General features: G+C 38.3%; 1 protein-coding gene across 10 annotated transcripts in view; it reads left to right on the top strand.

Annotated features, from left to right (window-relative positions):
• Nucleotides 1-14,438, top strand: part of LOC114085438 (broad substrate specificity ATP-binding cassette transporter ABCG2-like) — a 111,761-nt gene that overhangs the window by 48,938 nt on the left and 48,385 nt on the right. For 8 of the 10 annotated variants that reach the window (XR_011708018.1, XR_011708016.1, XR_011708017.1 and 5 more), the window contains exons 11-15: nt 4,512-4,601; nt 5,837-5,961; nt 7,491-7,636; nt 9,744-9,833; nt 10,897-10,982. Coding sequence is in view for 7 of the 10 variants with exons in the window: in XM_071614562.1 (XP_071470663.1) it covers nt 4,512-4,601; nt 5,837-5,961; nt 7,491-7,636; nt 9,744-9,833; nt 10,897-10,982 (537 nt within the window). In the remaining 3 variants the exon portion in view is untranslated. Of the gene's footprint in view, nt 1-4,511; nt 4,602-5,836; nt 5,962-7,490; nt 7,637-9,743; nt 9,834-10,896; nt 10,983-12,848; nt 13,081-14,438 lie in introns of those variants that run through there. The other 2 variants (XM_027926573.3, XM_071614557.1) reach the window with 1 other exon arrangement.

Below are 14,438 nucleotides of genomic sequence, written 5' to 3'. Positions count from 1 at the left end.
CTGCACCATTTTTTGGATAGGCTATCTTTTCTCCAATAAATGTTTTTGGTGCCTTTGTCTACCATGAGATAACTGTATGTGGGTTCATCTCTGTCTCTTCTATTCAGTATCATTAGTGGAATCAAGTATATTCACCTTGTGGAAGTACCACCACCATCCAACACCAGACCATTTTTTCATCTTCCTGAATGAAATTCCCATAAAACAGTAATTTCCCATACTTACTTCTCCTAAGTCCTGCCTACCACCTATCTACTTTGTGTTTCTGAATTTGGACACTCTAGGAATCTCATATACGTGAACTCATAGTATTTCTCTTTTGGTGACTGACTTATTTTCCTTAACATTATGTCCTCAGTGTTCATTCAAAATGTAGTATGTGTTGGAATTTGGCTTTTAATTCTGTAAAATAGTTATGTATTTATTATATTTGGCTTTACCCATTCATTTACTGATGAAAATCTGGGTACCTCCAGGTTTGAGCTCTTGTAAGTAACGCAGCTATAAGCATGAAAATATCTCTTTGAGTCCTTCTTTCTGTCTGGAGTAGACACCCAGAAGTGGAATGGCTGGATTATATGGCAATTCTGGTGATTTTCTGAGGAACTGCCAGGCAGTGGAAGCACTGTAGCTGCACCATTTTACATTCTTTGTAGCACACAAGGGTTCTAGTTTCTTCACATCCCCATGAACTTCTTACTTTGTCTTTTACTAAATATTAGAGTTCCACTGGGTCTTTGGTAAAATGTACAGTCCTTTGTTCATTTTAAAATTGGCTTGGTTGTTGCGATTATTGTTGAGTTGGAGATCTTTATATTTCTGGCTTATTAATCTCTTATTAATCGGGACCACTTTCATTTTTATGTATTTTGAAATCTCACAGGAAGGTGACTGTCCTAGTCAAGCATAATTAAAGGCTTTTGGATAGTTGTGTGGTTGACGTCTCTAGTAATGAGCTGACTAAGGATTCCCTCCATTGTCTGTATTTTCTTTCCACATGTCTTTCTTTCATTACTCCACTTTAAAACTGTGTTAGTGTTATGGTCTAGATATGTGATACTCCCCAAAGCTTCTATGTTAATGCAGGAATGTTTGGAGATGAAATGATTGAGTTATGAAAGCTGTAATCTAATCAGTTCATCCTAGTTTGAATGGCTAAATAGGTAGTAACTATAGGCAGATTGGGCTAGATGAGGAAGGTCAATGGAGGATGAGACCTGGACGAGTTTAGAGTTTATTATACCTGAATCTCTTTTCCTTTTCTCTCTCTGCTTCTGGCCATGATGAAGAAAGCAACACTTGTATACCACACCATTACACCATGATCTTCTGCCTCGAAATCCATTGGGTCTAGAGCAATGGACTTTGCCAACTGTGGACTCAACCTCTGAAACTATGAGTCAAAATAAACTTTTCCTCCTCTAAGTTGTCAGATAGGTTGTTCTCACCAATGCTAAGCTGAATAACATGAAAATCAGTAACAGGAATAGGGATATGTCAAGAGTTTTGTAATGTTTTGAACAACGAATAAAAAAAGTGGAAAAAAAAGGAATAGGGATTTTGCTGTGCCTAATCTGCTCATGTAGTTGAGAAACCTTTGGAAATGGTTTGTAGTAGGAGTTTAGAAAAGTTTGGAGATGCAAGCTGGAGAAGGCTTAAAATATTGTAAGCAGAGCTAAATGGGCTATTATGGCAGAAATTCAGAAGACCAAAATGCAAACAGGGCATGGACATTAAGGACTGTGCTCACGAGGTTTCAGAGGGAAATGAGGACTCTCTTGGGAATTGGACTAGAGACTATTTATGTTACATTCTGTCAAACAAGTTGTCTACATTTTGCCCATGTCCTCAGATTTTCTGTGAGGCTGCATTTAAAGGTGAAGGATGAATTAATCTAGTGGAGGAAATTTTATGGCAGTTCAGCATTCATTCAGGAAGTGTCATGGATTACTCTCAGATTTTGGCCAGGTTTACTGTAAGAATCAGGAGTAAAAAACAAGAGAAGGAAGATTTTTTTTTTTTAACTTGCAGTTTGGCAAGTTAAATGGGTAATGTAGGGTGTGTAGTAGTCGGGCCAAGAAAACTGTGATTGTTGAAGAGATTATAGCCACTAAAGAGATACTAAGCACTTTAAACAGAGACAGTAGGGAAGATAGTTTGAAGGCATCTCAGGAATTCATAAGATTACATCCCTTGCAGGCTCAAGGATGTAGAAAGAAAAATCACACTGAGGAAAGATTGTGGGTGCACATTGCTACATAGTTGGGCCTAGGAAGTTTTTTCATACTTATCAGCTGCCCAGGCACTCAGAGGCTACTATAGCCATGATCCCAGGGGGACCAACTACTGCACAAGCTAGCAGCAGACCTTGATATCATCAATGTATTGCTGGTTCTGCCAGAATGCAAGATAAATTAGTTAATGGATCATAGAGGCTTTCAACTGAGATTGCAGAGGAAGTTCTGTGAGACCAGGTGACGTGTAGGATGGTTGGAATCCCTAAAGGCTGCCCTGAGAGGGTAATGAATGAAGCTGTACAGATGAATGGAATGGAGACCCCAGAAATGAAATGCCAGTAGTGTGGACTACCTGCTCATAAAAGCTCCTGACTACAGAGAAACCAGGCTAACAGAGAGGCCATGTGCACCACAACTTGCAAGACCAAATAGTCAGGGTTGCTCTAGCCTTTTGGAGATCATATCCCACCACCATGTGTCTTAGATGCAATAAGTGGAGTTTGGGGAGCTTCTTGCCTGGCTGGGTTTGGGTCTTTTCTGGTTCTATGTTTTCTTTCTATGCCCCTAATCCTCCGTTTTGGAATGGAGATATATACTCTGTACAATGTCATATTGGATATCTGTAATTTTCTTTTGATATTTACAGGTGCTCTCAGCTAAGAGTTTGCCTTGAGTCTCAAATGAGATGTTGTACTTTGAATTTGAGGCACTGCTATAACTGTTAAAACTATGGGGACTCTTGCAGATGAACTAAGTGCATTATAAACTATGAGATGGATGTGAGCTTTTGGGGGCTAGGAGTCTTATGGTTGGAATATTAGGTGTCCCACAAAGTTCCTGTGTTAATGTAGGAATATTTGGTGGTGAAATGATTGCCATTGTGAGAGTGGTAAACTAATCAGCACATTTTAGTTTGAATGAGCTAACTGGGTGATAACTGTAGGCAGGTGGGGAATTGCTGGAGGAGCTGGGTCACTGGGGGAATGCCCTAGAAGGGTACATCTCCCCTCTACCCCTTTCCTTTTTTCTTTGCTTCCTGGCTACCATGTTGTGAGCAACGCTCCTTCTGCCATGATGTTGCCTCACCTTGTGTCCAGAGCTATGGACTCAAACTGATGACAGACTCAAACTCTGAAACCATGAGTCAAAACAAACAGTTAGAAATCTTTTCATTGCTATGACTATAATACTCTACAAGAATTACTTAGAAAAGGAAAAGTTTATTTGGCTCACAGTTTTAGAGGTTCAGTCCATGGTTGACTGAGTTCATTGCTTTGGGCCCAAGGATGAGGCAGAATATCACAGCAGAATGGCAAGACAGAGGAAAGCTGCAAATTTCACGGCAGCCAGGTAGCAGAAAGAGATAGATGGATGGATGGATACATAGATAGATAGATAGATAGATAGATAGATAGATAGAGCCAGAGATAAAATATAATGCCCAAATATAAGATCTGAGTAGCCTACTTCCAGTAGCCATGACTCACCTGCCTACAGTTACCAACCATATTCCTTTCAAATTAATAATCTATCAAATGCATTAATCCACTAATTAAGTTGAACATCCCTGCATAAACACATGGATTATTGAATATTTAAACAATTTTGAGCTCTATTTATCTTTCTATCATACATTACAATTGATATTTGGCATTTGGGGTAGTTAAATTGAAAGTGATAGTACTGTTATAATCTATAAATTAGCTTAGGCTGCCATAACAAATATTGTAGAATCAGTGGCTTAAACAACAGAAGTTTAATGTATCTCAGTTCTAAAGTCTGGAAATCTGAGCTCACAGTGTCATTCCAACAAGATCAGGCTCCTGTGAGAATGCTTCATTCCTTGCAGATGGCAGTCTTCACTCTGTACCTTCTCCTGACGAAGCATGCTGGGATGTTTCTTCTTATTATTAGTACAGTAATCTTGGGCTCTCTATTCTCATGACCTTTTTTAATTTTATTACTTCTCATGTTAATTATATCCAAATACCTTCATATTGGGGGTTGTTGTTTCAAATCAGTTTTAGTGAACACTAAAATTTTAGTTCAGAGTAAACTAAGACCATGAATTTCAAAAAATGTGGAATTATAGGAGTACCAGAGGAGAGACCTCATGGAGTTGTACCCTTTCAGTTTCAACCAGAACAGTTCTACACTTTTTAAAGAAAGATATAATTAATGTTATGTCATTGTGGAATCAGTTCTGTGGGTAGAAATCAGACCTACCAGCATTGACTTGACTGTCGTACTTTTGTTCCTGTTCTGTCCTGGCAGAGCCTGGGGACTCTATATACTGATTGTCTTCCAGTGTTTCAGCAGTGTTACTGCTGGGGAGATATTTGAGCTCGAGAAGAAACTCTTTAAGTGAGTAGATCTCTGTTTCTAGAGGGTACATTATCAGCTTTTGGTCACACTGGTCATCGCACAAATATATCCAAGGATGTGACCCTGAGGAATACCAGAATTTTTCATTTTTTTAATTTATTCAATTGACAAACATAAATTGTACATACTTATCATGCAGGATTTGAGCTTTTGCAGCATGTGTTGGGATTATCAATAATAACTGAGAGAAGGCAGTCAGGACCAAGTTGGAATATCAGGTTGGGCCTGCTATCTAGGCTAAAGGGAATCTCTAGGATGAGGATGTCAGTAAGTCCTAAACATTCACAGAAAGGGACAATAAAGGGGCTGATATTTTATTTTGTGTTTATCAAACAACACATTATGATGGCCCTCACAGTGAAAGGTTGAAGGGCTTGGTAAAGATTAAGTGGTAGAATCAGCTGTGAATTGGAGGTGCAGGGGGTAAAGCTGGATGAATGTAACCAAGAGTAACCTCACCAGGTGGAGTAATGGGAAGAGTCAGAGGACCACAATGAGTAGAGAGAAGACTGGGTTTGTCTTTTGTGTTTTTTGAAGATGGAAGAGATTTTCTCATACTTCCGTGCCTAGCACAGGATCAGCAGAGAGGGAAGAGATGAAGACAGCAGTGGAAGAGTTTGGGATTCTGAGAAAAACCTGTCAGATGTCAAAAGATGAGGACTTAGGGGCTGACAGGGCTGCCTGTTCTAGGAAGAAGTCTTTCTGTTTTTAATATGAAAGTAGCCAAAGTTTAAAGAGTTTAGGGATCCGATGCTGCATTGGGGCCTTGGAGAATAACAGTGTCACCTTCTTCACACTCAGAAATGGGGAGAAGAAAAGCCCCTGTTACACTGAGATTAGCCCCTCAAGTGCTGCTGTTCAGGCAGAGCCAGCCTCAGAGGAGCAGCAGAGTCTCTGAGGAGAGTGAGGAGAAGCACACTGTGTCCCTGGAGGGGTGATGTGGGCCAGAGTGGGTGGCAGCAGGAGGGGTGCTGTCATGAGAGGGTCACAGCAAGAGCCTTGGGGGGCTGATTCCCCAGGGAGGCTGCACCTGAGGTGGAGAAGGGCATTAACCAGGGATCAGCCTGGAGCCTGTGGGCAGCTGCAGTGTCAGACCTGGTGGCAGCAGGAGTCTGCACAGCAGCATCTCATCTGGGCTGTGCCTTCTTGGACTAATCTGGGATATGTGGTGTGTGTTTTTTGTTTTGTTTTGTTTTTTCTTTTGTTTTCTGTAGACATGAGTATATCAGTGGCTATTACAGTGAAAAATCTTACTTCTTTGGAAAACTGTTATCTGATTTAATACCCAGGAGGATTTGTCCAAGTTTTATATTTACTTTTATACTATCCTTGATGTTAGGTAAGTAACAAGGCAAAAACAATGTGCCTTAATCTTGGATATGAGGTGATGCTAATTTCTAATTTCTCTTTCTCCAAACTACAAAACAAGCCAAAAGCTAGGGAAATACTGTACCCTCTTGAATATAGCTGCTAAATGTGGGCATTGTTTTTCAGACTTTTCCTATCAAACGTGTGTGCATGTATTTTACTGGGGCTTGAACCCAGGATATAAATGTGCTGGCCAAGTACTCTGACACTCCACTACATCAAAACTATCATTTTGGTTTATTTTAATTTGAGACCTTTTAGTTTTGCTTAGTTGTCCAAGCTAGCTTTGAACTTGCAAGCCTCTTGCCTTAGTCTCTGTAGTAGCTGTGTTTTCAGGTATGTGCCCCTGAAACTGACCCAACCAAATGTTAATACTGTTTATAAAACTACATGGTATTGAGAAACACTGTGTGTCATACACAAATATGGAAGGAATTATAACACTATATGAGACTATGCTGAAGGAACTGGGATATTTATTGCCTATCCATCTACATATCTTCTTTGATATCTCTCCATATATCTCTATATGGAGATAAAATACAGATAGTAATATATAAAGAGATATATTGAGAGGGATAAATAATCTACATACACACATTATTCTCTCCCTCTTCCCATCTTTGTTGAGAGAATGGTGGCTTTTGAGGTTATTGATTTAATTAAAATACTTGCTTGGTGAGTATAGACACATGTGTTTGTGCATTATGCTCAGGTTTCCCCCTAGTTTCATTGCATGAGTATTCCCATATATATCTCTCTCTCTCACACACACACACACACATAAATACACCAGAAATATGTATTTTTGAAACATACTTCAAAGGAGGAACCACTAATAGAGACTAAAATTAAACTTTCCTTTTACAAATAAGAGGTGTCATAAATAATTAGTCATGGAATCTAGGTCCCCAGACTCCTGATTTTTGTTCTTGCAGCTGTTCAAAAATCTTCAGACTGTATGATCCAAATCATATTAAGAAACACAGCTTAGCCCCATTCTCTATGACCATGCCATAGGTGGTTTGTCTAGAGGGTCTTAGGTTGTTGAGATACCTCCCTTGCCCTAGGTATTAAAACTACTGTGACATTGTAGAACCCAGTCCCAGTTTCTTCATTAATGCAGTTGCAGCAAATAATGCACCTGTGGATATGTCAGGGGACATGAATATGCTTTGAGAAATTTCCTCAGATAGTAGAATTTTGGCCATTTTTGTTGTCTCTATCTCTCCATCTCAGCAACTCAGAAATCGTTCCCAATTACACATAGTTGTTACATGGAAAAGTTATTTGCAATAAGTGTAATGAAGAAAACTGTATGATAATTTTACATGATTTCATAGAGGGAAATAATACAATTGTGACTCATGATAGTTGGATAGTAGGTAACTTCATTCTGATATTAGTTTAGCAGAATGTTATAGTGTTATTTGACTAATAAATAAGTTCAAATACTAGGTGACCTAGGCCACTGGACTGACCCTTTCTTTTCCTTCTAAGGATGGAAACTAGGAGCTTTCTTCATGACGATGTTCATTGTTTTGCTGGTGGCTTATACCACCAGTTCCATGGCACTAATCCTAGGAGCAGGCGAGAAGGCAGATAGAAAGATACTTCTTGTGATTGTCTATTTTATGTTTATGCTGGTAAGTGTGAACTGTGCTTCTCTGAGAAGGAATTTTTCCCCTGTTCCTTCTTGCTCCTTCAACTTTACTGTAAAACCTGCTTTGAGGATTTTGTACATGAGGCTTAGATGCTCTTAGGATGCCAGCTTTCCTCTTACTCTTTTAGTGAAGTTACTATAACTTTTAATCATATCCTCACTAATGAGCTTTTAAAAATACTTTTTGGTGATATATTATGAACCCTTGATAAATTGGAAACCAGAGTTGTGATTGGCTGATTCCCTCATAAAAACAGTTCTCTGCCTTCCTTTTATGCTAGTGTTAGAGAACTGACAGCTGTTTAACCAGCAGAGGTGGTTTGGTTGGATTCACTTCTCTCCAAGTTCAAAGTGAAGCTCCTTGATAAATTTAATAGTGTGCAACATGGGGAGGCTAACTTGAGTGCCACTTATATTCTCAAAAGGAGGATTTTAAAATCGTGGAAAATTCCCAAACCTAGAGTACAAGATCACTTACTTTTTGGCTTTCTGAGGAACTGTTTATATCATATACTTTTGCTTTTAATGGTTACTTAGTTCTAATCTTATATGCCCCTGAAATCTATACTCACAATGATGAATCAACAGATGAATGGAACTAGTTACCACATTTCCCCACTTTGATATCAACTAAACTGGAGATCTTAAACTATTAATACACACATTTTTTCTGCTACAGTAGGAGAGATGTCAGTCAATGATAAGTAGTTAGCATAAGCTCTTGGCAAAGTATAATTCTTCCATTTCTGAAATTGGCAACTACCAATGTATATCATTGAGAAAACAGTAAATGCTGTTTATAGTTCCTATGCTGTCATCCAATAAATAAAATGTCTTTCAATAAATAAAGATGGTTTGTTTGATTTATTTGATGTTTTATAGATTATTAGGCAAAGGTCTCTATATGGAACTTTAAAAACAGTCATAACATTGAGTGATGTTGTGTTATATGCTAAGCACTTGGTTAGGTCAAGTCTAAGTATATGCAGATACACCACAACTTTGTCCTTGTTCTGCATATCCCAGTGCACCTCACACCCATTAGGACAAGTGTTATATAAACCTTATACTTGTCTTTTGTGTGTCTCCCACTGTCCTTCTTGTCATCTCCATTGAGATACTGTTTTTCTAATAAATTTAATTGGCTTAATGACATTTTCTGTGTCATTAATTTTCTGTGTCATAATGTGATCATCACATTATGCTCTTTATCTGTTCTAGGCTTTGAGTTACTTTAAACCTGAATTCAAAACTTCATTTTACTCCTAAAGTCATAAAGAGTACAAACCCCTGTAAATAATAAATTTCAATATATGGAAGTAGAGAGGGGTGTGTAATGCTCAGGGTTGTTCTAGTACATTTTCCTAGATTTCTAGGTTCATTAGGGCAACAGAGAGTGGAGATATAATTCAATTAGTCAGTATAGTTGGCCCTTCTAGCCCACTAATCTTCATTGAGATATTCAACCAACTTGAAATAGAGACTTTTTAAAACAAAAATTATGTCTCTATTATATATGTACATTTTTCCTTTTTTGTTATAATATATTTTCCAAGTTTCATGTTGTATTAGGCATCAAAAATATATTAAAATGATTAAAAATATACAGGTGTACATATTTAAATCATGGATAATATTCATCATTACATATGAATGCCATAGTGTTTTAAAAATATGTGACATGAGCATCTGTATATTTTTGAGGCTGTGAGTGGGGGTGGAGTGGTCCTGTAACCAATCCCTGATTGATACTAAGGGGTTGACTAAACTTCCTAATCTTCAATTGTATGCAGTTATAGAGAAAGTTGAGAATATCTTCTTGATAATTAAGGATCCTCCAAATAAGTGAAATACATAATATAGATTGTAGTTGTATTGTTCTTCCTTTAATATCAAAAGCTGTTGTAGCTATGCAGAGGTACACATAAAGCATTAAGATTAGTGTTTAGAAGTAAGTGGAAGAAATTTCAACAAAGAATTGATCCTAGCAGAATGTTTAGAAGGTTGTAGGGTTCTAGGAAAGGGTCTTGTCAAGCATTCCTTCTGAAAATGCTGAACCAGTTCTGACTCTTGGGGTTTGCTTTTTGTAGGTTTTCTTGGGTATGTCGCTGAATTTTGGAACCACAAAACTTTGGCTCTCCTGGCTTCAGTACTTCAGTATTCCTTACTATGGCTATATGGTAAGTTGTCTTCATCTGTTATTGTGGGGAATAGCTTGGGAAAGCTGGGAACAACCAAAATAAAGCCTAGTCATTTCATTTCCTCAGCCATGAGCTGTGAATCTCTCCCATCCCAGAACTGTCTTTCAGGAGCAATAGATGAGTATTTCCTGTTAGCCTTCGCTAAGACAAGATCAGGGAGTTTTCTGGGGTTTCCTCAGTTACACCATTGTTGGCAGAAGATGAAGTTGGAGAGAAAGGTTGAAGGAGAAAGATTGTCTCATTACAAAAAAGATTATGTTTTAGTTCAATAAGGAAATAAATGAAGGATGCGAGACTAGACGACATAGCTTGCATTGTAAGGGAAATTAGAAAAGAAACAAAGACCATAGAATACTCAGAGCCATACTGATTTTAGCAAGTTAGTCAGCTTCAAAGAAAGTTATCTGTGGTGTTACACAGTGTAACCAAGTTTCTAACTCCCAGAATTATAAGTGGTCTTGATAAAAAACAAACAAGAAAAGATCATTACCATATCTAAACAGTGTTGTTAGAGAACCATTGTATTATTCCAATTATAATGTTTATGGGATTATAAAATTGGAAGAAAAGAAGGAATGAAGTACGACATAATAGAACCAGAGGTCTCCCTTTATCTCAATGTTAAGCTTCTCAATTGCCAAGGAAAAATCTTTAGTTGCCTTGCTGTGACAAAATTTTGACAGTGAAACTTGGCATTTTTTTTTAAGCAATAATAAAGACTGAACTTGAGGACATAAATGTGACAATTATTTGGTCACTGGGTTTCTGTTTTGTTTTCTTTTCAGTAGTAGGGATTGAACTCACACCTCACCTATGCTAGGCAAGCACTTTACCACTGAGTTATTTTCTCAGTATTTTTTAATTTTTTATTGTGAAACAAGGTTTGACTACTTGAGTTACCCAGTTTGGCCTTGAACTTGCCATCATCCTGCATGAGCCTTTCCACTATCTGAGATTCCAGGTGTGCATCTCTGCACCTTGCTTTTGGAAACATTTTGAAATTTAGAACTGTTTACCTTTCCTTGTTCTCCTTGTGCAATAGGCTTTGCTGCATAATGAATTTTTGGGACGAAACTTCTGTCCAGGACTTAGTACAACAGAAAGCAGTGGCTGTGCCAGCTATGTGATGTAAGTTTCCCTTCAATGTCATAATGAGACTTCTTAACACTGCCACGAGAGGAAGAAAGTCCCCTGGGCTTAAAGCTGGTATGAGACCTTTCAGGGTCAACAAACCTTTCTGACCCTGTTTTCTCACCCATAAATTGAAGCATTGTGCACTAGTACATGTGCACATGTTGTACTTGTATTCTACTATTTAATGTGAAGAAATGTTCATTTTGGAACTTTTGAAGGATTGTTTTGATGTTTTGATTGTGGGGTGAATTCTCATTTCTTCAGAACATTTGACTTTGAAATGGGCTGTTCCTTGTTTAACAAGGGTTCATATTCTCGGAGCTGAATGGATTATATGGAGCCTGAGACCTCAGCACGTGCACAACAGGAAGAGCTAAGTGGGGGATAGGAGTATAAATGGAGGGAACATTGGCCCAAAGAGGCTGTTCCTTTCCTCTGCTTGTGCACGTGGGAGACATCATGAAATCACAGGCTGTACACTTGTATATATGTGTGTCTGTGAGTTGTATGCATGTAAACAGGAATACCCCCTATCAAAGGATGTGTACTCTCTTAAAGAAGGAAGAACACATTTCAGCAATTGAGAAGGAAATCCCATTTTTGCATAATGTCATCAAAACAGAAATGCATGTTATAGCAAAATCAGAGGATATTGGTTTAAAATTTTAGAAATACTTTCCTTTTCAAGGATGTCAATTATTTCATTTTGTTCCAGAAATAAATAAGGGAAAATCTGCATACCAAGGCTGGTATGCAAACTCTGTCCTGGATTTTTCAAATAGTATAGAAATAATTCTTGTTAGTTATACAAATTTTTATTTTGAATGACTGACAGGTAAACTTCTGTGGGAAGGGGTTTTCTTTACCCTGTCAACTCTCTTTTGTGGGATCTGGTTGTGGCATCTTTGTAATACAAAATCAGTGCCACACTTCTGATGAGTAGATGGGAAAAGTGGGACAGATAGGGAGAAGCCACCACAGACTTCATGACCATTAAGGTTCATGTTCACAAGAGGAAGGAGGATCTTCCCTTACAGCAAAGAGAAGCCAGGGATGTTTTTTAAACTGCTGAATTCCAGAAGATGCCTAAGAATGGCAACAGGCAACAACTGCAGCTGAACCTGGTGTTTTAGTGTCAGCTGCTTTTCTAACCTGTGCCAGGACCACTCCATCCTGCTGTGCTCTTACTGGTACTTAGGGTTGGAGTCTGATTCATGGGCTTGCTGATGATGTCCCGTTGCTGAGTATCTGTGATGCTCATTACAGTCTTGGTGCCAGAGCTGGCAGACATGGCACTTGTAGAAGTCCCTTGCTCCCCTCTGGTCCTAGTTTTTGAATTCTTAACCTGTATTTTTTGCATGGCTGTCTTGTGAGTGAACAGAAGTTCAAGGATCTTTACTTAGCTTCGTAAGGAGCACAGTTATCATCAAGTAAAGCTGAGGGTTCTCCACTGGGAGTAAGTAAAAAGTTACATGATCAATATTTCCTTTGAAGAGAGTAGCATTATGGATTTGGAAATGAATGTGTTTGAGAAGTGTAGAAATTTGGTTCCCATTGTGAATCTCTAAAATTAGCCAAGTTAGTTAAGCCTAATTCCACCCCTCTTTTAAATGTGTTTAATATGTATATACTGTTGGATTATGTAGGATTTAACTAAGCTCTTAGGTACAAGTTGCTCAGCATAGTATCAGCCAAATTGTAAGCACACAACAACTGTTAGCTATTATATGTGAAGGGGTAACTCCTCATAATTTGATTAACCTATAGGTTTCTCTAACAAGTCATAGTGAATATAGTCAATATAATTTGATGTTTGGTAGGAATGTAGTTATTTTTGTGTGTGTGTTTGTTAAATTTCAGATGTACAGGAGAAGAATTCTTGACCCTCCAGGGCATCGATCTCTCTTGGGGCTTGTGGAAGAATCTTCTGGGTTTGGCTGTTATGCTAATTTGCTTCCTCACAATTACCTACCTAAAATTGATATTTCTTAAAAAAAAAACATTCTTAAATCTCCCTTTATTTGCTATAAATTACTCTCACATTAAAAGGAGCATGTTGACTTAATCATCCAATAAAGTATTTTTTGTTTGTTTTGTGTGTGTTTGTGTATGTGTGTGTGTGGTCTTGTGTTCAGTTGCCTTCACAATGTCATTTAGTAACAATTATTTTTAATAGAAAATATCAAAAAAACATACATAAATGAACTCAAGCCCCAAACTACTGACATTATGCATTATATACTAGTTTATCTGGTGAGTTAATAACCACAGAAAAGGAATACAGTCCATTTAATTTACGTAAAAAAGGAGAACTGAAGCCACATGCGGTGGCACATGTCTGTAATCCCAGTGGTCTAGGAGGCTGAGGCAGTAGGATCACAAGTTCAAAGCCAGCCTCAGCAATGCAGAGAGGCCCTAAGCAACTTAATGAGACCCTGTCTCAAAATTAAAAAATAAATAAATAAAAAGGGCTGGGGATGTAGTTCAGTGGTTAAGTGCCCCTGAGTTCAATCCCCAGTACAAAAAAGGAAAAAAGAAGAATTGAAACAGATGGTAAGCTACTAATACCTCTGGTACCAGTTTCCTCATATTCAAAATGAATAGGTAGGATAGTAGTTTTAATAGTCTATAAGTCTATGATCTGCTATTGTGTCATAAATACCATTCATGAATGCAGTCTTAGAAGCATGAAATATAAAATATGTTGAAAAGTCAGTGCTATTTCTAAGGTAAAAAAAAATCCATATTAATAGAAAATCATGTCTTCGATGAGTGAATTAAGTTTGGTGGTATTTACTGAGTTCAGGAGTGTGCAAGTGGCCAGGGGTCCAGGAATAGAGCTTTTATGGCATTACTGGGACATTCTGCTCTGAAGTCACTTCACTTCCCTGGATGTCTCAGTGGTACATAATCTGGTTACATCCTGAAGAGCTTTGCTAAGACCCAGATGTCTGGCCCTGCCTGTCCACTGCAGCAGTACCAACAGAGTTATCTCCAGGAAGAACTCACCAGGGCTGGGTTTGGCCATTTCCAAGGTGCTTCTCAGCTCTGAAAATGTTACGTTTATGCTTTAATAACTGTCATATCTGTCCCTGCACAGGATCCCCCACCTACCTCTAGACTCCATCTGTTTCCATATACTCTCTTCACTCAAATCGTCATCAGTAACAGGGGAATGTTTACCAGTAAAATGGAAGTATGTTAAAACCTCTCTTATACTGAAGGATAATTAAACTATTAAAAAATAGAGTTCAGTCAATTACCATACAGTGAAGACACATGTGCCATCCCCAGTCCAGGTCAAGAAGTAGAACACAACCAGCACGTGGGAGCCCCACATGCCCCTCTCCCAGTTGCTACTTCTTCCTAGGCTTCTTTTTGAGATTACAGTGTATATTCCTCTCTGCTGGTGCTATCAGAACATCACTGGAGTTCAGGTGGGAGTCCTAG

The sequence above is a fragment of the Marmota flaviventris genome, chromosome 7 (assembly GCF_047511675.1).
Source record: "Marmota flaviventris isolate mMarFla1 chromosome 7, mMarFla1.hap1, whole genome shotgun sequence".
Lineage (NCBI taxonomy): Eukaryota > Metazoa > Chordata > Mammalia > Rodentia > Sciuridae > Marmota > Marmota flaviventris.
Note: the sequence above shows the minus strand (reverse complement) of the source record. Positions and strands in the feature narration are given on the sequence as shown.